Below are 27,785 nucleotides of genomic sequence, written 5' to 3' on the forward strand. Positions count from 1 at the left end.
GGATAGTTGAGCTATGGAGCAGCGACCAGTTTTAGAAAAGGGGACGTCGGGATGTTACTATTTAAAGGGAGCAGTGGTGTGCCGGCCTCTCTGTGTGGCAGACTCAGGAGGGAGGCTTTGAGCGGCAGTTTAAGAAGTAGACCTGTCCCGCGTGGGCTGCTTCTTTGTCACACTTCCCTTCAGATGGGCTGAGCCTGCAGTGGCTGTAGGTCTTCACTGGGGTGATGTAATTTAAAATACGGGGCCTGAATGGAGAACTGTGAGTCCAGGCTGTATGTGGAGCACATAGGATGAGAGACCCCACGAGCTGCCAGCCCTGGGAAGGCCCCACTGCAGGCAAGTTCATGGATGATGGTTGTACAGTTCAGAATCCACAGGAAGAGACCCGATTGTTAAGTTGCCGGCAAGTCCTTTGCAGGCTCCATTTTTTTTTTTTTTCTTTAGTCTACTATGTTCTACTTCCTGGGGTTGTTTTAACTGTTTCAAGTCACAAGTGTAACATCTGACTAACACAGGATCCTTCACCTAAGAATTTATATTAAACCAGATAGATAGATGATAGCTAATAGACACATAGATGAAAAGATTGCATGATCTCTCTGAATCTATAAATAAATACATTGATTTAAAGAATTTAACCCCAGATGAATCTCTACTACCTGGCAGATGGAGACTGCACCTTTGGCAACCAACTTAGACTCTGTAAAAGAGCTCCTAATAAAAGGCCCCAATGTAGCAAGAAATGACTCTTTTAGGATGTTTTCTACCTACAATATTTTATACTTAAATAGCATTGATGATTTTTTAAATAAAAATTTAGAAGGATTTCCTGTATAATTTAGCAAAGCCAACTCACAGTATGTGGGAAGTTGACAAGCGGGAGTAACACTTGCCGTGTTTTCATGCTTCTGAGTACCTGACACAGGGACCCAGTGGCACCTTACCTGCATTTTATTTATTTGTGTAAGGGCATGGAAAGCCGGGTTCACCCTCTTGGTGAATCAGGAAAAGGGTCGCTATCGGGCTGTCTCACCTCTGCTTGGGGGACTTCCTAGCTCCCAGGACTTTGTTCTGCCGGACCTGTTCACACCCACTCCCAGGCTGCTCTCATTAGCTGAAAAATCAGACTCAGGGACAAATTATACACATCTCAGAAATGGTTACAAGAGGTCGGTGTTATTATCTGAGCAGGTTAGTGGCAGCTCAGTTCCTTTTTGTACAGAATACATTTCAGAAAAGGCAGCAGCAATCTTCTGACAACTGTTATTATTCTCTTTCTTCTTCCCTAATGCCCAGGAGGGTGAGGACACATCCCTCCCGGCAGCACTGGCTCTCTCCAGGGGTCCACAGCCTTTGGGTGGCTTCAGTTTGGGGTGGGGCACAACTAGTCATTGCCTCATTTAAAATAAAGCTGTTGAAAAGGTATAGAGTATTCCAAAAGAAAAGAAGTTACAAAGGAAACCAGATTATAAAATGGGTGGTGGAAAGACTGCCGTCCACTCCCAGCTCCAGGTCCTACATCGCCCTCTCCCGAGGCAAGGTTTCCTCCTTGTCTTCTGGGGCCTTCTGGAGATATTCTGAGCACAGAGGCATTTACTGCGGAAGTGCACCTGATGCCCTGCCCACCTCTTGCTCTGTTTGGTGAATGATGTATCTGACAGATTGTCCCACCTCTACGCTAGAGCTCATTCTCCTTCACTGCAACAGAGCATAGACTGACCGTCACTCATTTAACTGGCCTCCCGGTGTGGACGTAGGTGGTCTCCAGACTTTCCCTGTTACAGCGTGAGGCAAATGACATGTGTGTGTATATCCTGCGATCACCGCTTCCCCAGAGCTGGGCAAGCCTCCTAATGAGCTGCCTCCCGCCTGTGTAGCTGCCCTGGCTCATCACTTGGCATCGGTGTTCTGCAACAGTGATGCCAACTAACGTCTCTCAGAAGCTGACTGAGGGGCAGGTACTGTGCCAAACTCTTCACATGGGTTATTTCATTATGTCATTGCCTCCATGTTAATAATGATATCTCAATACGTAATATAAATATGTTATATAAAGTTGACTTACATGAATTACATAAAATGTTTATTATATAAATATATGTTTATTCCAGAAAACTTAATTATATGATAAATAGATCATATTTAATATCTAGGTAATCTTCACCTAGATTTTACAGATGAGGCTGTATAGTTTAAATATGGTGGAGGTAGGATTTGAACCCAGGGACTTGGGTCACAGAATCATGGTGCCAAATCAGCTCACTGTAGAGAATATTAAATGAGTTCCTAAGGGCACCACCGGGCACGGAGGCTTTAGAACCAAATGCAGGATAGCGCTGGGTACAAACGGAGCCCCTCGCTGACCTTCCTGGGAATCTTGCCAGGAATGACCATCACCCCTTGAAAGTTGTGTGACCACGTGGCCCCTGGGTACTAAACGCATGCGCTCTCCTGAGGTCATGCTGTAGCCCTCATCATCCTGTCCCTAAACCAGCACCGTGTGCAGCAGCAGTCAGTACCTTAGCTTGGACTAAGCAGATATTTTGAGCACAACTCTCATTTTGTTTCTAGTAAACACAAACGTATTCCCTGGAAGCAGTGAGAAGCAAGGAAGAGGGCGTGTGGCTTTGTCTGCCCCCCCAGTGGAACGGAAGCCCACTAAACCTTTCCTTCCCGATGGGGACAGTTCTCCAGGCGATGACTGTCAGTCTAGTGACCTTTCTGAGCCCACAGAGAGACGACATCAAAGCTCCCTGGAACCCAGAATCCCTTTTCCTGGGTTTCTTTGCCCCTTACAAGATTTATGCACATCTGTGCAGGAAGACCCTGGTGCTCAGATAGAAAGAGAGCTCCCTACAGGTAAGGAGTGAGGGTGGCACTTGAGATAATTCCTTCTGGATGTTTCTGTGGAGAGTGGTACAAGGTCTCCCTGGGCTTGGTTCACACGCACTCATCTGACAAAGCCCCCCGTCTCCAGCTGGAGAGCAGAGAGGTGGCAGAGGCAGCAGGTTTACACAGTGGGCAAGTCACACTTCCCGAGCATCCAGAAGGCAGCCCCCCGGGCCAGAGGCTCCCTGTCCTACTGTGTGAAAGGCCAGTACTTCCTGAGACCAAGAAGAGGGTCCCCTCCCCAGGCACACAGAGGGTTTCTGGGCTCAATTATGAGAGGTCTGGGTGGCTGTTTCAAAGGCAGCAGTCCTCCAGGCTGCCTAAGGCCCCCATGACTGACAGCTGGGGTGACAGTTGAGGACGGCAGACCCCCACATGTGCCCCTCCTTACCAGGTGGGACACATGCCCACAGGAAGGCCCAAACTCAGCCTCTCACTGAGGAGGGAACCAAGAGCTAGAACTCACTCACGTATTTCTAGAGGCCGCACTGCCAACCACCACTAAATAACACTGTGGACGTGACTTGTAAACAGCAGGAGAGCAAAGCAGAAAATGGTCTGGGGGCCCCGTTATGGCAGCAGCAAAATCTGGATTTCCTCTCACGCTACAAATCTCAGATAACTATGGAAAATGACAAGGAGAAAGATACCAGATTATATAACTTTGGGTTGTAAAAGTTAAATTAGTTATGGTAACTGATAAAGATAAATTCACTTTTTTTTTTTTTTTCTGAGACAAAGTCTCACTCTGTTGCCCTCAGTAGAGTGCCACGGAGTCATAGCTCACAGCAACCTCCAACTCTTGGGCTCAAGTGATTCTTCTGCCTCAGCCTCCCAAGTAGCTGGGACTACAGGCACCTGCCACAATGCCCAGCTATTTTTAGAGACCAGGGTCTTGCTCTTGCTCAGGCTGGTCTCAAACTCCTGAGCTCAGGCAATCCATCTGCCTCACCCTTCCAGAGTACTAGGATTACAGGCGTGAGCCACTGTGCCCAGCAATAAATTTACCTGGAGGCCAGGTTAATCCCTAGCTCTCCATTCATTAATGCGTCAGAGAAGCACTTATTAAATACTTATTGTAGATCAGGTGCTGTGGTGGGCATGTCCTGACCTCCAGGCTCACAGTTCAGTGCAGGAGACAGTTCACAGCATGGCTGTGTCTGTGTGGTGGGTAACTGGGGAGCCGAGGACAGCCCAGCACTCTGAGGAGGGTCTGAGCAGAGGTGTCTTCCCTGAGCAGATGATTTTCAGCAGGGACTTGGAAGTGCATTAGAGGTTTAAAAATCTATCCCAAAGGTGACGAACATTGCAGGCTGAGGAAAAGGCATATGCGAGGCGAAGGCTTGATGGGGGAACACAGCTGACTGGGGTTGCAGGGTCCCAGGGCGCAGCAGGGGTGGGGGCTGCATGAGTCTGCAAGGGCTCATGAGCCGAGTTGGAAGGCCTAGCTGAACCCACTAAGGGAGTTGGGACTGAAGGCAGAGCCAAGCCTTTGAAGCAGAAGAGACGTAATTAGATTTGCTCTGGAGGAAACTGTCTCGTGAGCCATGTGGAGGGCAGATGGGAGAGGGACCAAGCAGGGACTGAGACAGTCCCAGAGACTTCCAAGATCCAAGGGGCAGGTCTCTGTCTGAGCAGGGAAGAGGACGGGATGTCACGGCTGGCCCGTGGGTGCTGGCTCTGCTGGAGGGGAGGGTGGGAGGGAAGCGTGCATGGAAACTGTGTACCAGGTAAGCCACAGAAAACACTCCCAAGAAGCACAGGCAGCAGCATGGCAGAGGCAGGATTAACTCTGCAGGGGGTGAGGGCTGGTGGTTAGGCCCAGAGGGAAGAGGGGCACAGGGAAACCCTTGGGGCAGAACAGGAGCAAGTGTTTGGGGAATTGAAGGGGCACGACCTGAGATCCCTCCCCCACCAAGCAGTGTGTGGCGGTAGAGGCTTACAGGTGGCAGCTGGAGGTGCACCCACCATGAATAGTTGTGGATAGTCCAGTTGGCAGGGGCTCATGGGAAGTAAGCACTGGGGATGGGTTTTGAGTAGAAATCGGATGGCGAGTCTAGTCCAGAGGGGACCCGGCATGAATGGTGACAGTTACAGCAGGGGCTTCAGAGGAAGAGTCATGGGAGACGCATCCTGTGGCCAGGTGAGTCCCTGATGGTCGCCTCTCCACTCTCAACAGAACGAGCTCACTTTGGGCACCTCGCTTGGTGCCATGGAGAGGTCAGGGTAGGTGTAACATGGTCCAGCCCTGGAGGGAGTCACAGGCTTATGGGTTTCAGACAGCACCTTCCAACCCCACCTGGTCCTGGATACTGCTGAGTGGTGACAGGGTGGAGGCAGGGATGGGTCTTGCCTTAGGAGGGGAGAGACTCTTTCTGAAAGCTTGCACTCACCCTGGGGTAGGAGGTCACCCGAATTTGCGGAGACAGCAGAGCACGTGGGGTAAAGGTGAGGAAGAATCTGTCAGGTTTCAGCACTGGAGTGGTCCAGGGAGCTTGGGGGAGGGGGAGGCAGATGCAGTGGTGAGTGGGCTCAGGGTAGACTGAAGGAGGTTGTGTTCCAGGCTGAGGCATTGGCCAGTAAGTCACCAGTGACGGATGCTGTGAGTGAATGCTTTTCCTGACTTGTTCCACTGAGGAAAGTCAAAATGGTCCTAGGAAGAGGCCAAAACCCAGCGTGGAGAGAGACATCATGCCAGTCTCTCACACGGAGCCAGTGGTCTCTCCGGCAAATTAAGGGGAGGGATAAATAATTGAACACCAGTCTTCCCTCCTTATATCGTTAGTGCAGCAAACACAAGATAGATTAATACACTGTCCTAAAGCAACCGAACTGTGGTAATTGCACAGGACACAACATGCAGCACAGAATAGAAGTTTCTTTTCATTTTAAGTCTAGGCCTTGGAGACCTCAGAAGCTGAGGGAATAGCTCTGTGGCATAATTAGCCAGTTGTGAAGCCTGGTGGAATGCGAACATCCCTCCCCGTGACCCAGGCAGCTGGAGGGTCTGTGATGGGGCACGATGTTGTCAGCTTAACGAGGCCCATTAATAATCCTCGGGCGTTTCCATTTTCAAAATGGCCTTTTGTGTCCCATGGCATTGGAAAACCAGGCACAAGTCACTTGGTACCCTCTAAAGGGGATCTGAATCTCTCCTAGGAGACCACACATGCTGTGACTTGGTCGTTAAAATAAAGGAGTGTCAGAAGCACGAGGACCCCACCACGCCCTCACCCTCGCCAGCGCCTCCTAAGCAGCCAGACGGCCCTGACCTGTCTGAAGACTATTCCAAGCCTCAGCAAACATCTGCGAGCTCCTTGACCTTGCAAGTAAGGCTTCTGTGCGTCCCAGCTGGATTCCCACCTGGGGAGACCCTTCCTGGGGTGTCAGTGGGTATATGACCTCACTGCTGCCTGTGAGGCAGGAAACCTGACTCCCCTTCCTAATGGCCCCGTGACTCTGGGCAGGTCCCCAAAGTTCTCTGGGCCTCCATCTTACTGTTTGAATAACGGAGGTAATGGTACTGACTCCTCCAGAGTAGAATCAGATACTCTTGGTAGTGACAATGATCATAGCAGTGACAGATTCCCAGATGTCACGCAGGTCATGCCACAGGCATCAGTGCCTTCGGTCCTCACAAGACTCCTAGCAGGCAGAAGCCCCTATAAATCCACCCCATCTCCAGATGGGGACATTGAGCCCGAAGGCTATAAGTTGCCCCAGGTCACATGGCTGTAAATGAAAGGGCATGAAAGTTTTCATTTGGCACCTTTTCCTGACTGTGGCAGTACTATAGACACCTTTTTAAAGTTCAAAACCTGCAGAGACATAAAAATTAAGCAGGCAAGCAACCTAAGAGAGAAAGCCCCACTGATGGTGAATCGCACACCTGTTCCGGAAGACTTAATAAGGCCACAGACCTCCCTATGACTGTGGAGAGGAGCCGGCGCCAGCTCCTGCATCTCTGGGGGGACTTCAGTGGGACCTGGGTGAGACGCTTGTGGTGACCCCGAAGCAGCCTAAGCCTCCAGGGCTATCCTTGGGCAGGTGGGCCACCAGAAGTAGCAACTACATCTGGGCCAACAGGCCATTCCTAGGGTTCGTCTCTCCGGGCCTGAAACTCTCCTGGAACTCAGCAGTCCTGGTGACTTATGACATGTGGTGCCTCGTGGCTGGTGCTAGCCCAGAGGATTCCCTTCACAGTGTGCCTGCCAAGGGCACATGCATGACACCGATAATGCCCACACTGGCTCCCCAAGGGCTGGGAGGGGCATGGGGCAGGCAGCAGGGCTGGTGAGCCTTTGCTGTGTACCTACTATGTGCAGGGCTTGAGCTCATGGCTGCAAGAGGTGTGTTGTCAATGTGACATGGCCCGTGCTTCCAGGAGGTCATAGCCTAGCGTGGAGATAAAACATGTAAAGTCACTCTTGCTCCAGGCCATCAGGAAAAGGCCAGGATGATTGGACTGAGCAGGACCCTGTAATCAGGCTTATCGGGGGGGAGACAGGGTAGGCCGATGGGTGTGACTGGGTGTCCCTCCAGGCAAGGGGACAACTTTGAGCAGAGACACTCAAAGCATGGCAAGTTAAGACAATGGAAGGCAATGGGGGAAAAGCACAGGGCGCCGACAGCCAGGGCTGCCATGTGATCTCCCAAACTACCCTGAGCCTCAGTTTTGCATCTGTCAAATGGGGAGAAATAGGCTTGCCTTCTTGAATCCCTGTGGAATTCCAGGAGGAGATGAATTTCCCCAGAGCAGCTAGCCCAGCACCCGGCACAGAGCAGTTGGCAGTGAGTCTTCCCCAGGAGGCCTGCATGGGTGGTTCCATGCATGCAGGTGGGGAGATGAGGCTGAAGGGGAGACATGGGCACTTTGGGCCTGTTCTGTGGAGCTCCCAGAACTGTTCTGCAGAGGCAAAGCTTTCCTCCCAGAAGGAGTAGTTTCCTTTAGCCACAGTTATTTACCCTGTCTGGCTGACCTGTGTCTGGGCTTCTTAAGGCTTCCAGTCCCCAGAAGAAGCAAGTGACTCATTGCAGCCCCATTCCTTCCCCACCCATGTCTCTTTGGAATATGGAGTGTAGGGCTCTCAGATTTTGGTCATTTGGAAAGAATGATTTGACAGGGTAGAAGGATACATGGGCAGATGTCACCTTTGCGGTCTCAGCTTTGACACTGGTTACTGGTTGGTCCTGCTGACAGGGCCCTTGGTGCTTGCCAGGACTGACCACCAGGACCGGTGTCACCAGCATGTCATCACCATCTTTATACAGGCTCTGAGAGAGAATTGGGACATGCTTCTGCACTGCGGCATTGGTCTCTGAGTGTCACACTGTTCATCTATTTCTTGGCCATATGGGATGGATATGTCACCCTCCCATGTCACTTCTCTTACCAGTGAAACATCTTCTTTGCTCCAAATAGGAAGCGCTGGAAGTTCACAAACCTCAGTTCATTTCTCGCTCCCAAGAACGGCTGCGGAAGCTAGAGCACATGGTGCAGCAGAGGAGGGCGCAGCGGAAGGAGGACCCGGGGCAGAAACAGAGCCTCCTTCCCGTCCGTGCCAACAAGAAGCAGTTCACCATTCCCCACCCTCTCAGTGGTAAGTGGCAGGTGGCAGGGAGTGTGGAGGGGGGTGATTCTTGGATTGGGGGTGATGATTCCAGATGCCACCACGGACTCACACAGAAAGCCTGTTCTGGGGGCCAGACCATTTAAAAGATTACATATGGGCATCGAACTCAGCAGAAGTAACTTGGGACACAAATTCACTGTTACGGCTGGGAAAGAAGCCACACGGCTATAGCAGCCAGGGTAGCAAGTTCAAATTCTTGGCTCCTAACAGATATTTGCAAGAGATCCCCTTTGCCCTTTATAGATTGCAAAACAGATCTCGGGGTGAGAGGTTGACTCCAGCTTGTCTACATCAACATTCGTCATCTTGAAACCCCTTTCCTGCTGTGAACTCAGAGAGCAGATGGCCGGCTTCCCAGCACTGCGGGGCTGGTGTCAAGCTGACCCTGGTGGGGGTGGGGGTGGGGGCCCACTCACTCACTGGAGAAGGAGTTATCAGGAACTTTCTCTGGGTGCCATGCTGGAGGCAGGAATACCGCTCTGAGCAAGCCTGCCCTCAGTCCTTTCTTCACAGAGCTTATAAACAGACCATTAAACCAGCAAGAATAACAGAGAGAGGCGAGGGCAAGGGTGAGGGACATTGGAGCACACTGCTGTGGCCTGCCAACCCAAATCTTAAAATCTGGAGGCCCAGAGAAACCTCAGTTTGATTCCTTTGGATAGAGGAATGAGATCTTTCTTCTTAGGAAAATGTTCTGGCCCCCAGGAGGTGAAATCATGAGTGTAGTTCTGAATAAAAGTCTCCTGGGAAAATAACCATAGTCAATAAAGTACAGCTCAGCAAATGTCCCCAAGATGTTCTGAGGGCGCCTGCGGGACAGGAGAAGGGGCTGTAACGGACACCCTGTAACCTCCCCTCGGGCGGGTAGGTCTCCTTCCTCCTGCCAGAGTGGGGCTAGGAGAGCCATTTAAAGACATTGGCGGAAGGTGAACTTGAACACATCCTACTCGTGGCTCAGAATTGGCAAAGCACCTGCGGCTCCTTCCTCTTCACACTTTCCAGTGCGCTGAACTGAGGAAATCAGCAAAAAAGATGTGCAAAGAAATTCCCAAGAAAAAATGTTCCCTGCCCAAAGTTCCAAGCCCCTGGCAGACACAGCCTGAGTGTGGGGGTGTTCTCCAGAAGGCTGTTAGTCTCTGGCTGACAAAGAGCCGTCTGGGTTCAGACACAGACTTCTCTGGGTGCTGTGAAGACCAAATGCAATGCCAGTCTCGACCAGGGGCTCCCGGGGTAGACAGCGACTATATTTGCCTGATAAAATGGTTAAGCTACCAAATCTGTCGCCAACAAATACAGGATGACTCTACTTTGGCGCTCAGGATCATTCACAGGCGCACCCAGATTGGCCTTTGAGAGGCTTCCTTTTCAATCAGGTCCCTTCACTTGGAGTGGGAAGAAAGGGAGACACACAGGCATCAGGGGCTTGCCATGGCGCTGTGCTGGGTCCTCCTGTCCTAAGCCACCACCTCCCTGTGGTGCTGCGTGGCTGGCCACCAGCAGCCCGGAGTACCATCCTCTAGATATCAGGGATGGTGGGGGGGAGCTGGCTTTGAACACGTGCGTTGGTTTCCCAGGAGTGAGAAGTGACCACAGACGAGGTGGCTTATTTAGAGAAACATTTTTTCTCACTGTTCTGGAAGCCAGAAGTCAAAATCAGGCTGGTTCCTTCTGCAGGCTCAGAGGAAATTCCTGTGCCTCTCTCCCCATCTGGAGGCTCCTGGCAGCCCTTGATATCCTCAGCTCATACACACAGCCCTGCAATCTCTGTCCCTGTCCTCCTGCAGCTTTCTGCCCTGGTGTCTCTGTGCTCTAATTTCTTCTTCTCGTGAAGACCCTCGTCACTGGGACAGGGATTGCCCTAATCCAGTATGACCTCATCCCAGCCTGACAACATCTGCAAAGACCTTCCTTCCAAACAAAGCCGTTCACAGTTACGGGGCCCGGGGGGGGGGCGGGACTGAAACGTCTATTTTGAGGAGACCCAATTCTACTCACTGCATCATCCAACCGTGTGTTTGCCCCAAAGGAACATGCTTACGCGTCTGCATTCCTTTAGATGAAAATCTTTAAGTCGTACATAATAAAAGGCGATTGTGCCCAGTTCATAGTTTTAAATAACAGCAGCACCTTTTCCTCCTCAATTTCCAACAGTCCTGGTGACTGGCACGCTCTCGGTGGAACTTGACCAGCATGGATTTTACAGCCATGCTGACCTGTCCCTGCAGTATTTATGTTGACGACAGCTTTCCTTGCGTGTTTATTTGTGTTGGGTCAGGGAAATTGGACAACTTCTGAAACCAGAGCCTCCGTGCGCTGGGGCGAGTGAGAGGGAGCGTTTAAGGCCCCATTAAACAAGTCTACAGTGCACATCTTGTCTTCAGCCTGTCTGCTGGCAAGATGATAAAAGCAAAATGCAGATGTTTTTCTTACATGCTAAATTAGTTAATAAATCATATGCGTGAACGAGCTCTGGCTACAGCGTCAAGGCGTCGGGTAAAATGAAGACGCGGTTTGCTTTTGGTGCCGGGGCGGCGGCCGGTAATCAGGGCTGGTCCAGCGGTCTGGGCAGGTGGGAGCTCTGGCCGCCCGCGGTGCTGGGGAAGAGGGTCCTTGGGCCTGTGGGGATGATGAGGTGAGGCCCAGGGGCCAGCTATGCTTCATGAAATCCAAGCAGCCGGGAGGCTCAGGGCAGAGTGACGCGTGTGCCCGAGTGTGCATGCTAGTGTACGTGCTGACGACCCGGCTCAGGGCAGAGTGACGCGTGTGCCCGAGTGTGCATGCTAGTGTACGTGCTGATGACCCGGCTCAGGGCAGAGTGACGTGTGTGCCCGTGTGTGCATGCTAGTGTACATGCTAACGAGGGTTAGGCAGGAGGACATTCACAAGCAGTGAGGGACTGCGGAGGGACCAGGAGGCAGCACCGAAGGTCCTAGCTGCAGTGTCCAGCCTGTCTTTGCCCTTGTCACCTATAGTCTGAACTCCTGAAGCCACTAAACCCAATGCCTAACTCTCTTTCTCCTCCTGGGAGCCGCCTGGTCCACCTGCATGTGGCTGTAGTGGGGACATAAGGAATTCTCCATCTTTAAAACTTGTTTGAGAAGCTGCTCTGTGCTGGACCATGGCCCTGGTCTCCCCACCTTGTGGGGAAGCAGGCAGGTGAGGAGGCAATGACAGTGGGGTTTGCTTAGTGCCGTGAAAGAGGTTTGCCTGGGTTGTCCTGGAAACCCGTGGGTGGTAGACTGACTCCCACACCGGGGACATGGAAGGTCCCTGGCTGGGGAGATCCGTGGATTGTTCTGTGCCAACGGGCCAAGTAGAAATGGTGCAGTGAATGGAGGCACAGAGTGGGTGAGGGGAAGGCAATGGTGAGAGAGAGCTGAGGACACCAGTCCAGCTATGACGGGATGATGGGGGTAGGCAGGGCAGGGCGATGGAGGGGCCAGAGAGGAGCCTAAGGCGAGGTGAAGCGTATTTGTGGCTACTAAGTGGAACTTACTCTGAGGTCAGCAGTCGAGGCCATGTGGTATAGCTCTAAGACGACAAAAGCAGCCGGGGGCAGGGGGTGCCTGAGGTTACAGACGCTCCTTAGACAGAGGAGCAGGGGGTGGTAAGAAGCTGAGACCTAAGGAAGTGAGGAGAGTCGGCAGGAGGCTGGGCTTGGCCACAGTCTCTCAGTTACCCACACTCCCACCCGAGGGGCTATCTCCTCCTCCCAAGTCAGGCTCTGTCTGTTCAGTCTACCAGAGCCACCGGGAAGCCACAGTGAGGCTTCCTTCCACTACTGTGCAGTGGTCAGCTCCCAGGTGGATCGGGTCATGCTCCAAGGCCACCCATACTTGGAATTAGAGTGTTTCAGCTTGTCGTGGCTTCTGCCTTCCAGGCTGAGTCCAGAGCAGGGTGGTAGGAAAGCCTAGTCCAGCACACGTGGGTCATGGGGGCATAGCACCTGCAGGTCATAAGTGCTCCTTCAGTGGCAGCCTTCACTGTCCACTGTGAACATATCTGTGGCTTCATCCTGTGTCCACCGCAGCTCCCTGTGCCTGGCTGTGGCTATCTCCCCCTGGGCTGGGGGCCCAGCTTCAGAGCCTCAGTAGATTCCACTACTCTCCCTAAAACCCACATCACCCTCAGCTTGACTCTGCTCACCTCCACTCTTCCCAGGTGGTCTCATCTGCAGTCCTTCCTTACCTCCAGGAATAGTCATGATCCAGGTCCCCAAGCCACCTGATAGAAGCCCATCTGTTCCTTCTCCTGCCTAACCCATCAGTCCCTCTCAAGTGCAGCCTGTTCATTAGACCCTCCCCAGGCCCTCTCCTCTGCCTCCTGTAACACACGAGCTGTGCTGTGTGGCTGCCTCCATTTCTCAGCTGGGCACAGTGCTGCGGGGAACTCACTGCTGCCCCTGAGCTCCAACTGAGGCCAAGTCAGAAAGCTCCACGGTGCTAGACAGGGGGCCTCACCTCTGTTCTCAGCCCCTTCCCCTCTGCCTCTTGGGGTTCTCTTCTATGGCTCTCGAAGGCTGTCCCTTCAATCTTCGAATGTATAGTAAACCCACCAGGAACATGCCCTTCTTCCACAAAGCCCTCCCCGACTCCCATCCCTGACCATGGCCCCCCTTTGAGTGCCCGTGGCTCTTGTGTTCTTGCGTCTCTTAGGTCACCCCCTGTCTTTCCTTCTTCACCGGGGATTGTAGTCACGTGGGTGTGATGGGAACCTTCCCTACCTTGTCATGCTGGTGGGCACATGCCACACCCAGGCACTCTGGAGCACCCTGCTGCCTATAGAACTTCAGACTGAATTAATCTGAATTGCATTGTCCAGACGTGTCCAGGTGAGCCAAGTCAGAGCCATTCCAATGAGGTGGAGAGAGGAATGGAATTCTCCAGAAGCCACTGCAGAATCCCTTCTTCAAAAAAATCTGCCTTCGCTGATGGTTCTGGGCTAGAGCAAGTATTAACATCAATTTGTATTCCCAGAGCATCTAGCTGAAGCTGTGACCCAGCGGATATGAGATGGCAGCCGAAGTCATCTTGGTAATGAAAATATGCCGCTCATCATGCAGCCAGCTGAGCACGGGCCGCTTCGTCCTCACCGTTTTTCCTGATCTGATCTCAGGAATATTTTTCCATAAAACATTTAAATAATTATTTGGGGTTAGTCCTCCTAATATTACTCACAAAAGAATTTTTAAATGAGCTTATCATATTAAAAAAAATGTTTGCTTCTTTAGTCTACAAGGAAAACAGGAAACATGAAATTCTTAAAAGACTTTCCCAATTCAAAGACATTCACACGTACAGTTAGTCATGTCCTCACAGGTGAGGGGAGGTGTTGTATTTCTTAAAGAAATGTGAAAAGAAAAGTTCGATTTATGCCTACTGATCAGATGTAGATTTAAAGGACAGTTTCACCTCTAATTAAAATAACATTAGATAAAAACACCGAATTGCAGAATGGTCAGAAAATGGCTTTATGAGGATTCCTTTTCCCCACTGCTTTTACTTTCCAAATGATTTACCTCGATATTCCACAAAGCAGTTAAGTAATAAACCTCGCAGTAACACTGCAGGTATAAATCTACTTGGCAGCAAACATAAAGTTTATTAATCATCTGTAAATCACAATATTTTGTGGTCCTCTAAAAATGCTGGGAAACCCTGGAATTGGAAAAAACAATAATTTTGATATCTACAGTTATTCCATCAGGCTTCTTGTACTGAATGCAGCTACTTTATATGAGGTTGTGATTCGAGCAATTGTTAAGATTTCTTTAAAGGAGCCATTTAAATGTGTCATTAAAACGTACACGCTTTTATTTTCAGCTTTATTAAAGTTTCACTGACAAATAAAAATGGTATATTTTATGGTAAATGACATTGTCTGTTCAGCACCTATATGTGTCTGACATAGGAATAGGTTGTGAAGTGATTAAATGAAGAGAAATTAATCCAGCACCTCAAATATTCATTTTCTGTGTATGTGTGTGTGTAGTAAGAAAATTTAAGATCTACTTTCTTAGCAATTGTCAAGTATGTAATATTTTATTACTAACTGTAGTCCCCATCTATGTAATAGGATTCCAGAACTTATTTATCTTCTCTACCAAAACTCTGTACCCTTTGACCAACATCTCCCAGTTCCCAAGCTCCAACCCTTGGTAACCACAATTCTATTCTTTGCTGACAATGAGAACAGGAATCTATTTCTTAGATTCCATATCTAAGTGAAATGTGGTATTTGCCCTTGTGTGCCTGGTTTATTTCACATAGCATAATATCCTTCAGGTTCACCCACAATATTCTAGACTGTGTGTGTGTGTGTGTGCATGTATATGCATGTGTACACACGTATGTGCACATGTGTGCATGCATGTGTGTGTATCTGTGTGCATGTGTGTGCGTGCGTGTGAGTGCATGTGCATGTGTGTGTGTGTGCATGTGTGTGCCCATGTGTGGTGTGTGCACACATGTGTGTGTGGGCGCATCTGTGTGTACACATGTGTGAGTGTATGTGTGTGCATGTGTCTGTGTGTGAGATAGTGTGAGAGTGTCTGTGTGTGTGCAGATATATACAAACCACATTTTCTTCATCAGTTCATCTGTTGAACCACCCTTAGGCTGATTTTGTGTCCTGGCTACTGTGATGAACATGGGAGTGCACATATCTCCTTTAGTTACTGATTTCATTTCTATTGCGTGTATACCCACATAAATTTTAGGATTTTATTTTATTTCTGTTAAGGATGTCATTGATATCTTGATGAGGGCTGCACTGAGTCTGTAGATGGCTTTGGGTAGTGTGGACATTTTAACAATATTGATTCTTCCAATCTATGACTATGAAATATCCTTCCCATTTGTGTGTGTCCTTTTGAATTTATTTCATCTATGTTTTATAATTTTCATTATAGAGATTTTTCACTTCTTTAAGTTTATTCCTAGGTGTTTTATTTTATCTGTAGCTACTGTGAGTGGGATCACTTTCTTGTCGTTTTTCAGATTGTCATATAGAAGTTCTACTGATTTTTTAATGTTGATTTTGTATCCTGAAACTTTACTAAATTTGTCAGTTGTAGTGGTGTTATTGTGGAAGCTTTATGTTTGTTTAGATATAAGATTATATCATCTATGAACAGGGATAATTTGACCTCTTCTTTCCAAGTTGGATGCCCTTTCCAATTGGATGCCCAATTCTCTAGTCTGATTGCTCTAGCTAGAACTTCTAGTACCATGGTGAATAACAGTGGCATCCTTTCTTATTCTAGACCTTAGAGAAAAGCTTTCAGTTTGTTTGGTATGATACCAGCTGTGGGTCTGTCACATATTGCTTTTATCATATTGAGGTAAGTTCCTTGTAGACCTATTTTTTTGAGAATTTTTATCTTGAAAGGATGTTGAATTTTATTGAATGCTTTTCAGCACCAGTTAATCATTTTTTTGTCTTTCATTCTATTGATATGATGTATCACATTGATTGATTTGTCTATGTTGAACCATCCTTGCATCCCTGGAATGAATCTGACTTGGTCATGATAAATAATCTTTTTAATGTATTGTTGTAGTTCTTACTAGCACAGTACTTTGTAGAGGGTTTTTGTGTCTATGTTCAACAGAGATATTGGCCTATAGTTTCTTATTGTTGTTGTTGTTGTATGTTTGTTGGGTGATACTATGCTCATAAAATAAGTTCTATATACCTCATTGCTGAATGTCACCATGGTCACCTTTGAAGTACGCCCTTTGGGAAACTATGCACCAATGCCAGTGCCTAGTCCCTCCTTCAAAGCAATTTTCGGATTCTTTTTTTGGAATGGCCATCAGAGATGTTGTCATGTTACCCTTGATGCCCTGAATATCATCAAAATGTCTTTCTTTCCATATTTCCTTTACCTTCAGGTAAAGAAAAAAATGACTGGGAGCCAGATCAGGTGAGTAAACAGAGTGTTTCAATACAGTTATTTGTTTACTGGCTAAAAACTCCCTCACAGACAGTGCCACATGAGCTGGTGCATTGTCGTGATTCAAGAGCCATGAGTTGTTGGCCTAGATATTCAGTTACGATTTTCCTGTTTCTTTTTCAATGTTTACTTGCTTTGTTGTGCTTCGCACAGTCAACTGGTGATTTTGATACACAATGAAATGAATTTTTGCAATGTTTTCATCAGTTATGCTTGATACTGGCCACCCTGCTCTGTCTTCATCAGTGATGCTTTCTCTACCTTCAGAAAAATATTTAATCCATTTGTACATTACCATTTTCTTCATGGAATTATCCCCATACACTTGGACTAATATGCGTCTGATCACACTTCCACTTTTGCCAAGTTTAACAAGAAATTTACAAATGTTTGTTTGGCGCACTAAATCAAGCTCTCACACTCTCGTGACAACACACAAAACGTGCAACAACAATAGTGAACTCCATTCAACAAGACACCACTACAGTAAAGTATTTTTGATTGCTGATTTTTTGTTAGCACTTTAAATATATCATCCCACTAGCCCCTGACCTGCAAAGTTTCTACTAATAAATCTGCTAATAGCCTATGGGTTCCCTTGTATGTGACAATCTTCTTTTCTTTTGTTGCTTTTAAGATTCTGTCTTTGTTTTTGATTTTTGAAAATTTGATCATTATGTATTTTGGTATATTCTTCTTGGGGTTGAATCTGATTGGAGACCTTTGAGCTTTCTATACCTGGATCCTGGATATCTTTCCCAGATGTCAATAGCTATTATTTTCTTTAAATAAGTTTTCTGTCCCTTTCTCTTTTCCTTCTTAAACTCCTATAATGCAAAAAAAAACCAAACAAACAAACTTTTTTGATGCTGTTTCACAAATCCTACAAGATTTCTTCATTTCTTTTCATTCCTTTTACTTTGCGTAGATATTTTTAAATAACCCATCTTTAAGTTCACAGATTCTTTCTTGTGCTTGATTAATTTGGCTGTTGATGTTCTTTATTGCATTTTTTATTTCATTTGTTATATTCTTCAGCTCAAGAATTTCTGTGTTTTTTTCCTTAATTATTTGAATCTCCCTGGTAGAATTCTCATTTCCTATATTGTTTCCTAGTCATGGAATTGTTTCCCTTTGTTTTCTTGTAATTGACTGGGCTTCCATAAAACAGTTATTTTGAAGTCATTATTAGACAATTTATAGTTTTCTATTTCTTTGGGGTCAGTTACTGGACAAATTACTGCATTCTGCTGATGTTGGTATGTTTCTTTATTTTTCCCTATGTCCCTTATTCACTTACATCAATATTTATGCATTTAATGGAATAGTCAACTCTTTCAAACTTTATGGACTGGTTTCAATGAGAGTGGGATGGGGTGGGAATCATCCCTTCCATTGGCTTAGTGGTATGTGGTGGTTCTGACTGCTCTGCGGGCATGGTGGCATAGTTTCTGTGTAGCTCTATCAGATGAGGTTGTGTTACTGTTCTTCGAGCTAACTGGTTGGTGAGGCAGAGGATAGCATTGCGGACGAGATGATTAATTTGAAAAGGGAGACTGAGGCTCACTCTAGCACTCAGTAACTACCTATCTTTATTGATTCTCTTACATACTCTAAAACATCTGATAAAAGTTTAAAATATCAAACAGTTAAGAAAGCGAAGATCATGAAAACTGCCATAAAGATTCCAATTCAGTACAATTACTGCTGAGCACGTACACAGTTGATACAAATAGAGAACATTTTACTTGGGGCTGAATCACAAAGGCGCCAGGCTGTCTGTTCCATTGGCCCATTTCCTTAAACTAAAACTAACAATTATTGTGTTAATGAGAAAGGAGCAAAGTACAACTGCCCAGTGCCTCAACAGGTGTTTAGCCCCTAGCTACGACCTGGCGTGGCCCTCCAGCATATTCCTTTGTGAGAATGTTTCTGCTTTTCCGCAGGCCCGGGCATATTCCCAGAGTAAGAGAATTCCATCTTAGGGCTACATTCTTTGGGGAGCACATGAGGCTAAACTACCAGGCCTGTGCGTGGGGGGCTGTACCCCTTCAGGTTGTCATTGGAAAAGATTACAGGTGTTCTCAGTGTTCAAGGCAATAGGTATTCACAACAGCAGTGAGATTTGTTAGGGTCTTCTATGGCAAATGCTGTAGCAGTTTTCCTGTTCTCTTTTTCTCTTACCAGAGGTATCATGGCCAAGGAGATCCCTCTTGGCACTGGCTCTGGCTTACAGATGTGCCTGTGGTGATGGTGATCTTGGTCATTCTTATGTATAATACAAGGCACCAATGCAGTGGCTATGGAGCAAAGGTCTGACGCACAAGCACAGATTAAGAGTCTGTAGCTCCTGGGTCTGGGACAGTGATGACACAGGTGCCCAAGTACTTTTACTACCACTGCTATCTTGGTAATGGCACATGTATATTTTTAAGAAAATGAAAACAAAGCATGCCAGATTATTTTTATTCATATATGTATGTATGTATATATATATACACACACATATGTGTGTGTGTTTTAGATAGATAGATACACATATAAAACATGTAAAATCCTACCCAACAGGTAAAAACAATTTTGAAAACTGAGAATAATAATTATTAATGTTCTATAGTTGGTTCTTACTCTTCTTTCCAGTATTCTTTAGTCACACACTACCCACAATTCATTCCAGAAGAGAATCATTTCCTTCAGAACTTTGAAAAATATCATTCTTGTATATGTATGCTATGTATTCCTTGTCAGTTTGCCATGCCCAGTGCATGTTAAAGGCACTGATAAGTCCTATAGCAAAGGAGCCTACTTAAATTTATTTAACATTCTTTTTCCTAGGTTTCTTTGACCTTGGGATATTTTTATCAAATTCTTAGGAGTTCACTTTGGAAACAATGCTTTAGGAATTTACGATGCTTTGCTAAAGAATCTTCAAACTGGGGTTTCAATTTGCCATTTTTCATAGAAATCTGGGACTGTGGGAAAGTAGTCTTAGTCTTATAATACATGCCTGGTTAGATACTGCCAGGAAATGGTGGCTGAAGGTTCTGGGCTTCCTCTAGTGCAGATTTTCATCTATGTCTGGCTTTGCCCAACTGGAATCTTTCCTAACATGTCTCCACATGGGTTCCCCTAATGTCTGCAGCAATTCCATAATGTTTGTACCCAGCACAAATCCCTCTGGCGAAAGAGGAGCAGTCGTGTTCCCTTTTGAAAGTCTTCACAGATGTCACAATGTGACATAACCACAGAGAAAAGATTGGGGGGATGGCACATTCATACCATTGAGCTGAGAAAATGGCTGGAAGAAGCAATAATCTCCAGAGAACTAACTGTATAACAAGGGCAGGAACTTCCCTTCCCCAGCACCTCCTCCGCATGCAAGGCATGCAGCTGCGTCAGACTGTGGGGCCCTGCAGCTGGGGGCCTGATAGTTGCCATGGTACAGAGAGGTTCTCTATACACCCTAAGTAGGTTGCCAGATTTATCTAATGAAAATATAGGCTGCTCAGTTAAATTTGCATTTCAGATCCAAAACAAATACATTTTTAGCATAAGTAGGTCCCGTATAATATTTGGGATATACTCATACTAAAAAATCTCAGTATTTACATGAAATGCACATTTAACTGAGATTCTTGTATCTGCCAATCCTTCCTCAAATTCTTGAAATCCATGCAGAGACTTGGCTTTTTTCCTCATCACTCTTGTTCCATTCTATTAGGCAGGGAACAGTGGTCCTCCAAGCTAAGCAAACGTCAGAATCACCCGGAGGGCTTGGGAAAACACAGACCACTGGCCTAGCCCCAGAACTTCTTGCTGAGATGACCTGATATAGGGACTGAGAATTTCCATTTGTAACAAGTTCAGATGATGCTGACGATTGGGTTCCGGTACTGGAAGGGAAAGAGAAGCCACACAGATATAGGCATTTATGGGTGAATATAAGCCCCACTTTGAGAATCACAGCCTTGTATCTTCCACAGAGGATTAAAGTCCCTTTGATCCCATCAGTACTCAACTCTCAGGTCTCCTAACTATTTACTTGAAGACTGGAGGTAAATTGCTTGGCCCCAACACCCTCTTTCCTCAGCTGTAAAGAGGAGAGAAGGCCTGCGTTAGTGGGTTGTTGTAAGGATAAATTGCACCATAACCTGGGGGGCTGGGACCAGGTGGTGCAGAAGGGAACGTTTGGGAATTGTAGTCGGTGTTGCCGTTAGCGTCTTCCTAGTTTATAGAGCACTTTCATTCACGTCATTCCTGTAAGTCCTTCCAAGAACCTTTAAAGCAGATTCTATTCCCTCACTGAGCAGAGGAACCAAATCTTGGGGAGCTTAAGAGCACACAGCACAGAGCAGAGTCCCAAAGTGACCCCAGGTCTTTAGACTTGGACACAAGACCACTTTGCCATGGAATAGTGGGCCAGGCCAGCCGAAGGAGCGCTCATGCGACATCACGACCGCACACTGTTGCATTTGCTAATGCTCTGTATGTGTGTGTGTGTCTGTGTGTGAGCAGAAAGAAACTAGGATTTTCCTGTCATATTCAGTTAGTTCACTAAAGATCGGAATCCTCAAGTCCTGGAGGCTGAGTGGTGTTGCTCATTGTACAGCTCGTTTGTTGCCTGTAAGTCAGCAGTGTACTCACTGGAGAGAACACTCTCTATCACCTTGCCAGCCACTGCCAAGCTCCCCTGGGGGAAATGCATGTTTAGGCATCTGTCAGGAGGTTTAACTGGAGTTTTGTTGTGAGTTTCTGGTCTCAAGCAGGGATCTGGTTTAGCTTGAGAGTCTCTCACCCTGCCATCACCAGGGTGAGCTAAATTCACATGGGTGGAGATGTTCCTGGGTCCTTGGCAGGACTGGCAGCCCTAGTTAGGAGGATGTCCCTCTGGCTTTTATGGGGAGGTACGAGAGATCCTTAGGCCCTTTGCCCCTTGATGGATCTTCTGAGGAGGAACCAACCAGCAGCATGGGTCCTCTTGGCCACAGGGAAGAAGCAGGGGTGTTGAGTCTGAAGAGGAGGAAGCAGGTGGAGAGGAGACTCCCCAGCCTCTAGAGCAGCAGTTCCTGTCGCGACCCACAGGAACTGTATTTAAAGGGCTGCAGCATTAGGAAGTTGAGAACCACTGCTCTAGAGGTTCAGGCACCACTTGAGGGAGCTGGCCAGGAGGACAGCCCTAAGCTGTCTAGGACCACATCAAAGGAGACCACTGAGAAGTTGAGGAGGGGCTATGATAGTGCTCTCAGGCCTGAGAGGCAGAGCAGGATGGGGTCAGGGAGTGCACCAAGACTCTGTTCTTCTCTAAACATTTTCCACGTATGTGTGTGACTTGGGGACCTTGGGTTCCCCTAGTTAGAGGAGCCAAAGCTCTGGTCCCCAGGGCTCATCTGCCCATGTGGTATCAAGTGTTCTCTCCCAGGGAGGTGTGCGGGAGGCTTGTGGGCCACTGGTGTCCCTGGGCTAGAGTGGCCATCTATCGCCACCCTTTCTGAAGGGGTGGGCCCTTTATCAAGTCCACTGTGACTCTCACCCCCTTTCTGTCCATGGAAGCCCCAAGGAGGTGACCCCACCCCAGCTTAGGGGTAAATCTGTGTGAGGTCTCTATGGGGAGAACTATTCACACATCCTCCACTGGGGGCCCCTTTACACTTTGTTTCTCAAAATGGCTGTGGTCTGTCTCTTATATTTCAACTTTACACTCCTTGGTGAAGGGTCTGAGGGCTTGTGTTTCTAAACTGTGACAGCGGCACTTCTCATGGTCTGGGTTATTTTCGCATCATGGCAGGCATCTCTGTGTCTGCCACTCACCTGCTGGGCCCCTGGAGCCAGCTGCCCACCAGGTGCAACTGTCATTCTGCAGCAGAAGACTAGGAATGATTTTATAAAATGAGAATGTTTATCCAGCATGAGATCTTATTATCACAAGAGCATTTCAAAGACGAACAACTTACAAGTCTTTAACCCACCTTTACACAGTATAAAATTTGCAGAGGGTGGAATAGTCCAGCAGAGACCAATCTCCTATTGCCTTCATCAAGCAAATTAGAGATTCCATTGTGGGGATCTGAAGAGACAGTCAAGTAACTGGATTTAAACCTGGAAAAGGATGATGTAATTACCCAGTGGCAGGACAGCCAGCTGCTTAGTGATTTCAGTTGGCACAAGGAACAGCTTTGTGGTCTTAGAGTGGACTCACATCCAGGTCCCCTAAAGCACATCCCATCTCCATTGGTCTGCAGAGGCCCAGTGTTTTATCAAAGATTCGAAGAGGGGCAGATGAGACGTCTACACACACTGCGGGCTGGCTGGGGATTCCCTGCTGAGTTCTCCCCAGTAAACATCTCTTGTTTTTGGTATTTCTAACATAGAGGAAGGGAATGTCTGAAACAGTCTTCAAAGTGCCCAGGATGACTGCAGAACAGAGGCTTCTGGGAGGGCACTGTCCTAATAAATCATGTGAACTTCATTTAGACTATTTGTTCCATCGGGAAGTGGAAGCTTTGCAATCAGAGCTGTAGATGAGGGCTCTGTGTGGAGGGGAAGTGGCCCCTGCCTCACACACAGGCAAGCCTGCTGGCAGCAGAGTGGTGGGCCTCCCTGCCTTCTGGTGACACCATCAGCCGTCTGTCTACGCATTGAGGCCACCTGTTCCTGTGTGTGTGCGCCCGCGAGTGTGCTCACATGTAGGATGTGGGAAGATTGATGGGACATCAGGACTGTAATTTCAGTAGCGAAGCCTCAGAAGCATCAAAATCTTGGTACCTGGTTGTTTGCTGAGTTTGAAATAGGCGAAGATGCCTGGCCTCGCCAAGTTAAATTAGCAACAGGCTCCATCACTTGGGCCAATAATGTGCCAGATGCAAAAGCCATTCATGAGGAAAAATTATTTTCAAGAAACACAGAAATAGGCCATTTACCTTAGTAATTTTACTGGGGGGAGAGTCTTCTCTAGTTGAATGACAATTGAGGTAAATACACCTGCAGCCTTCAGCTTCTGTATCAGGGACTTAGAATATACGGAACTTTAAAAAAAATCCATACAAGACCCATAAACAGGCTGAAAATTGTTCTCACTAGTCATTTTAATTTTATAAAGGCAGAATTTCCAATGAAAGTGAATTTATAGGTAAGATTTCACTGTATTTTTGAACAAAGCTCAAGCAGGTTGGGTTTCCATCCCAGGAAATGAGACCCCGTGGGTCACACTGTGTGTGTCCTCCCTGAGGAACTGGCCTTGGCCCCCTTCAACCGAGCAGGGCCACTCATGCTCTCGACCTCAGAACACTGCCACCAACTCGTGGTTGCAGAATCTGTATTTGGGGACCCACTGAAGAAGAGTTTCTCTTATTGGAGGCAGGTCCCTGTGGCCCTGGGCCATCCTTTGCCCCCAACTCCCACTGGCCATCAGAGAACCTTTCTCTATTTCATAATTTTATAAGTCAGTTCAGCTGTCTCCTGCCAGTGAGTCCTTCCTGGTCCCCCTCTTCCCTGAGGACATGACCGCTCCTTCACAAGGCCTGTCCCCTCTCTGTGCAGACTTTGGTCTTGGCACCAAAGGCCTTATTTATCTGTTCCCATCCTGGGCTCTGAGCTCTTAGTTGTATTAATCTCTGTGTCCCCACTGACTCTCTGTGTCCCCATTCAACAAGTGTTAAATGAATGTGCTTCTTAAACCCAGAGCCCAGGGGCCATCCTGATTCCTCTCTCCCTGCTCCACAGTAGGTAAGTCCCTGGCTGCCTGAGCACTGCAGGCTTCCTCCAACCTGCTGCAATTCCCTGTCCCATCTAGCTGCTGCCATTTTCAGGTCTCCTCCGCTCAGTTCATGCTCTGATATGCCTTGGCGGTCATCTTTTAGCAATGCAAATCAAATCTCATGTTTTAAATTCTACATGGTTCTCCATCTTTCTTACTCTGGAGGCAAACTCTGTAATAGGTTTGCTCCTTAAGAGGGTTGCAAAACTCCACATGGGTTATCCTCAAGTCTGGTGCAGGGATATTCTGGTTGGGATTCCAATTTTGCACAGGAATCTTAGTCAAAATCCCCAGGTGACTGCAAGGTGTCACCAGGTGAATCACAGTAGTCAGCTCTCACCTCTGCACCCCCACCCGCCACTACAGCTGTGATGACACGTCCTCTTAGTTCCTGCCACCAGAGATCACTGTGCCTTTCTCCAGATTCTCCCATGCTGGCTCCTGTGGTCCTGCAGATCTTGGTATAAAAGTCTCCTCCCCTGCAAGTCTGTCCTGCCAACCCCGCCCCCTTTACCATGTGGCAGAGCACTTGCCAGATGTAGCCACTTTGTTAATTGTCTAGCTCCTCCTTCAGCAAATGAAATACTTTTTTCCTCTGAGCAGCCCCTAGCAACACAGTAACTGCTCTTTAAGTGCACAAAGGAGGAAGAAGGAATCTATGAGAAAGGGGTTTGGATTGGTCCCCTGGGAAGGGGAGCAGCACGTGTTCCAGGCTCCCAAAATACAGATTCTGTAACCACATGCTGGTGGCTCTGTTCTGAGGTCAAGGGCAAGGGTAGGCCCTGCTGGGCTGATGTAGACTGGAGCCCAGCATTGCTGCTCAGTCACTCAAGGTGTGATTGTAATTGTGTGTGAGTCTTTTGTACTTCGATGACCTCACCCCTAACATGCAAAAATCCACGAGCACATGGCAGGGTGAGCATGAGATGAATTGTGACTGTGTGTGGAGCCATCCCATTAATGCTGGTGGTGTTACTGTGAACTGTAATGCTGACCACTTGGGTGTACAGTATCTCCCTCCCCACCTCTGCTGCTTCCTCCCTCAAGTTGCCAAAAGCTGCTCAGGGCAGGTGTGCTCTCTGGGCTCAGGGAGTGGCAGCCATTGGCAGTGCACTCGCTGGTACTGCAAACCACTTCCTCTGCCTCTCACTCACCTCCAGGCTAGGAAAGCCCCTGCTGTTTATCAGATGGTCTTGGGACTGTTATAAAAACCCAAAGTCAGCAGCAACCAACCTGCAAACACTTCCCTGAGGAGAGGGGTTGAGCCCAGCAGCTGGGGAAGTCCTCGGCATACAGACCTGTGTGTTTTTCACCTAACACGGCTGCTGGGTCTAGAATGTAAACTCCTGCATGGCACAGCAGGCTGACCAGAGCTCAGAGAACAGTGCAGAAGAGGTGTCAAATAGCTCACATTTGCTTTTGTTTCCTCTTGGAAAGAAAACCAAAGCTTAATTGTGGAATCAGGTGCTCTGAAGAAACAAACTTAAGAAAAAAAAAATCACATTTTCCAGAGTAGAGGACACACAATTGAATTGACTTGATCAAAATCTTACAAAGGTAACTGGCGATGTTTTCATCCCCTCAGGACGCAGTTCGTATGTCTGCATTGGCCTCATTCGACTCCTGAGCAGCTCTCGAGAAACCCTGGTCTGGACTGGTGTCTAAATCTTTGTACAAAGTTTCTTTTCCCTGAGTGGGAGTCTTCAGGGTTAGGTCACATATTTGCTTGACCCAGACCCGGAATGACTTCAGCCGACAGTCCCCATTTTGGGAAATGCCACTGGGATTTTCCTGAGGCCCTTGGCTCTGTCCTGACTCTGTCTGGAGCGAAGCCAGGGCTGGTCACTGCACGGCATCTTGGCCAAACAGTCTCTGTGATACTTTCATCTGGTTGTTCTCATGGTTCTATACCTTTCAAAACACTGGCGACACTTTCTCCTAATGAGACTATTCCTATTTCTCCTTTGAATCTTACCTTTGAAGTTCAGGGAGGGTGCTGGATTCCTTTCTGTTATGATGGAATAGCTCGCGAGGTGGCACACAAGCTCAGCCCCTGCATTATTTTCCATATTGTACAGTAGATGCATTGTATTTTTCCAGAAGGAGAGAAATTTTTTAGTATCGCTGTCTCAATCCTACCTTCTCAGACATTCCTGGAAAATTTGGCATATTCTCAAGCCTGAGAAGTCTTTGTTTGTTCTACTGGATCCATGAGAAAGGGAGATGGGCCTGGAGGTTGGATGAGACAACAGGAACTTACTTAGGTCTCAGTTGGGGATGGAGAGCAGCCCACTCCAGTGCTGGGATGCTCTGCAGGGAGGCAAGTCACTCATCTGCTTCTGCTGAGCAAGCTGGTTACTGCCCAGGGGGTTCAGAAACCGGGGCAGCTATTCAAATATATCCTCAGGCAACAAGCACTCCAAACTGTTAGTGCGCCCACCCTTGCTGCAGCTACAGGGCTGGGGTCCCTTGGAAATTTCATAGTTACTGCAAAAGACCCTTTTTCAATTATTAAAAAAGGTAATATACTACTTCCTTACCACACCATTTTTTCTTTTAAATTATTATATTTTTGTGTCAGCTAAAAGGAAATGTACACACTGAAATCTCCAAAGACCTTGGGCACACACATTAACCTTGTCAGAGAAATATGCGTCTCTCTTTTTTCCATAGGAATTTCCTCAAACATTTGCAACCACAGGTAGGGTGTGGGTCTTGTCAGAACACACCAGTTTTAAGTGCACCATCTGCAAACATCGTTACGGTTAGAAATACATACTTATAATGAGAAGACTTCCAGTGTCATAGTGGTTCAAAGGATACTGAGCAGACGTGGCTGTTACGTTGTTGTCTCTTAGTTTTGCTGACACAGAAAGGGGCAAGATGGTCTTCACATTGAGAAGCTGAGCAGCCTTGGCAGAGAGCTACAGACACCTGTGAAACGGCCTTCATACAAAATGTGCTGGGACTGGTGGGGAGATTTCCTTGTCCTTAGAGGCCTCAAAACCCTAGAGTAGGGATTTTGCTGAGGGTGGGATGACCTTACGCTCTGGGACTTCCTTAGAAAACTATGACTCTGTTACTAAAGGAAGCATTCAAAGGAGCTTCTCTCCATAAAGTCACTCAGATGCTCATCCCAAACTTCACATCCTTACTTAACTGTCACCAAGACCAGGCCCGCTGGTCAGTCAGTTGTCAACACAGCCTCTTAGGGTGTATCATTCTCTCCTGAGTTCTAAAGTATTTCCCACAGGGTACGGCTTAAGTTAAGGATCACTAACCGGGTATGGACTAAATCCACCATAGTATTTCTCAAGAAATACAAATTCTGACATTCTCTTTCTATTTTTTTCCAGATAACTTGTTCAAACCAAAAGAAAGGTGCATTTCAGAGAAGGAGATGCACATGCGATCTAAAAGGTATGGTGGGTATGGTGTGAGGCAGAAAGATGTTGGCAGGGGAGGCATGGGACGGTGTGCTGAGCTCGTGTGATGTCCAGTGTCTGATGGGGCCACTAAGGGCGGGGGAGGCATGGGACGGTGTGCTGAGCTC

At 47.6% G+C, this 27,785-nt stretch overlaps 1 protein-coding gene across 2 annotated transcripts in view; it reads left to right on the forward strand.

Moving 5' to 3' along the window:
- The window catches only part of CUNH10orf90 (chromosome unknown C10orf90 homolog), a 220,664-nt gene that overhangs the window by 187,551 nt on the left and 5,328 nt on the right, over positions 1 to 27,785 (forward strand). The window contains exons 5-8 of one of the 2 annotated variants that reach the window (XM_003794064.1): positions 2,572 to 2,859; positions 6,049 to 6,218; positions 8,312 to 8,489; positions 27,589 to 27,652. In XM_003794064.1, coding sequence (XP_003794112.1) covers positions 2,572 to 2,859; positions 6,049 to 6,218; positions 8,312 to 8,489; positions 27,589 to 27,652 — 700 coding nt within the window. The remainder of the gene's footprint in view (positions 1 to 2,571; positions 2,860 to 6,048; positions 6,219 to 8,311; positions 8,490 to 27,588; positions 27,653 to 27,785) is intronic. The other variant, XM_023515648.1, reaches the window with a different exon arrangement.

This window comes from Otolemur garnettii, unplaced genomic scaffold (genome assembly GCF_000181295.1).
Source record: "Otolemur garnettii isolate 467f Iridium unplaced genomic scaffold, OtoGar3 scaffold00075, whole genome shotgun sequence".
Classification (NCBI taxonomy): domain Eukaryota; kingdom Metazoa; phylum Chordata; class Mammalia; order Primates; family Galagidae; genus Otolemur; species Otolemur garnettii.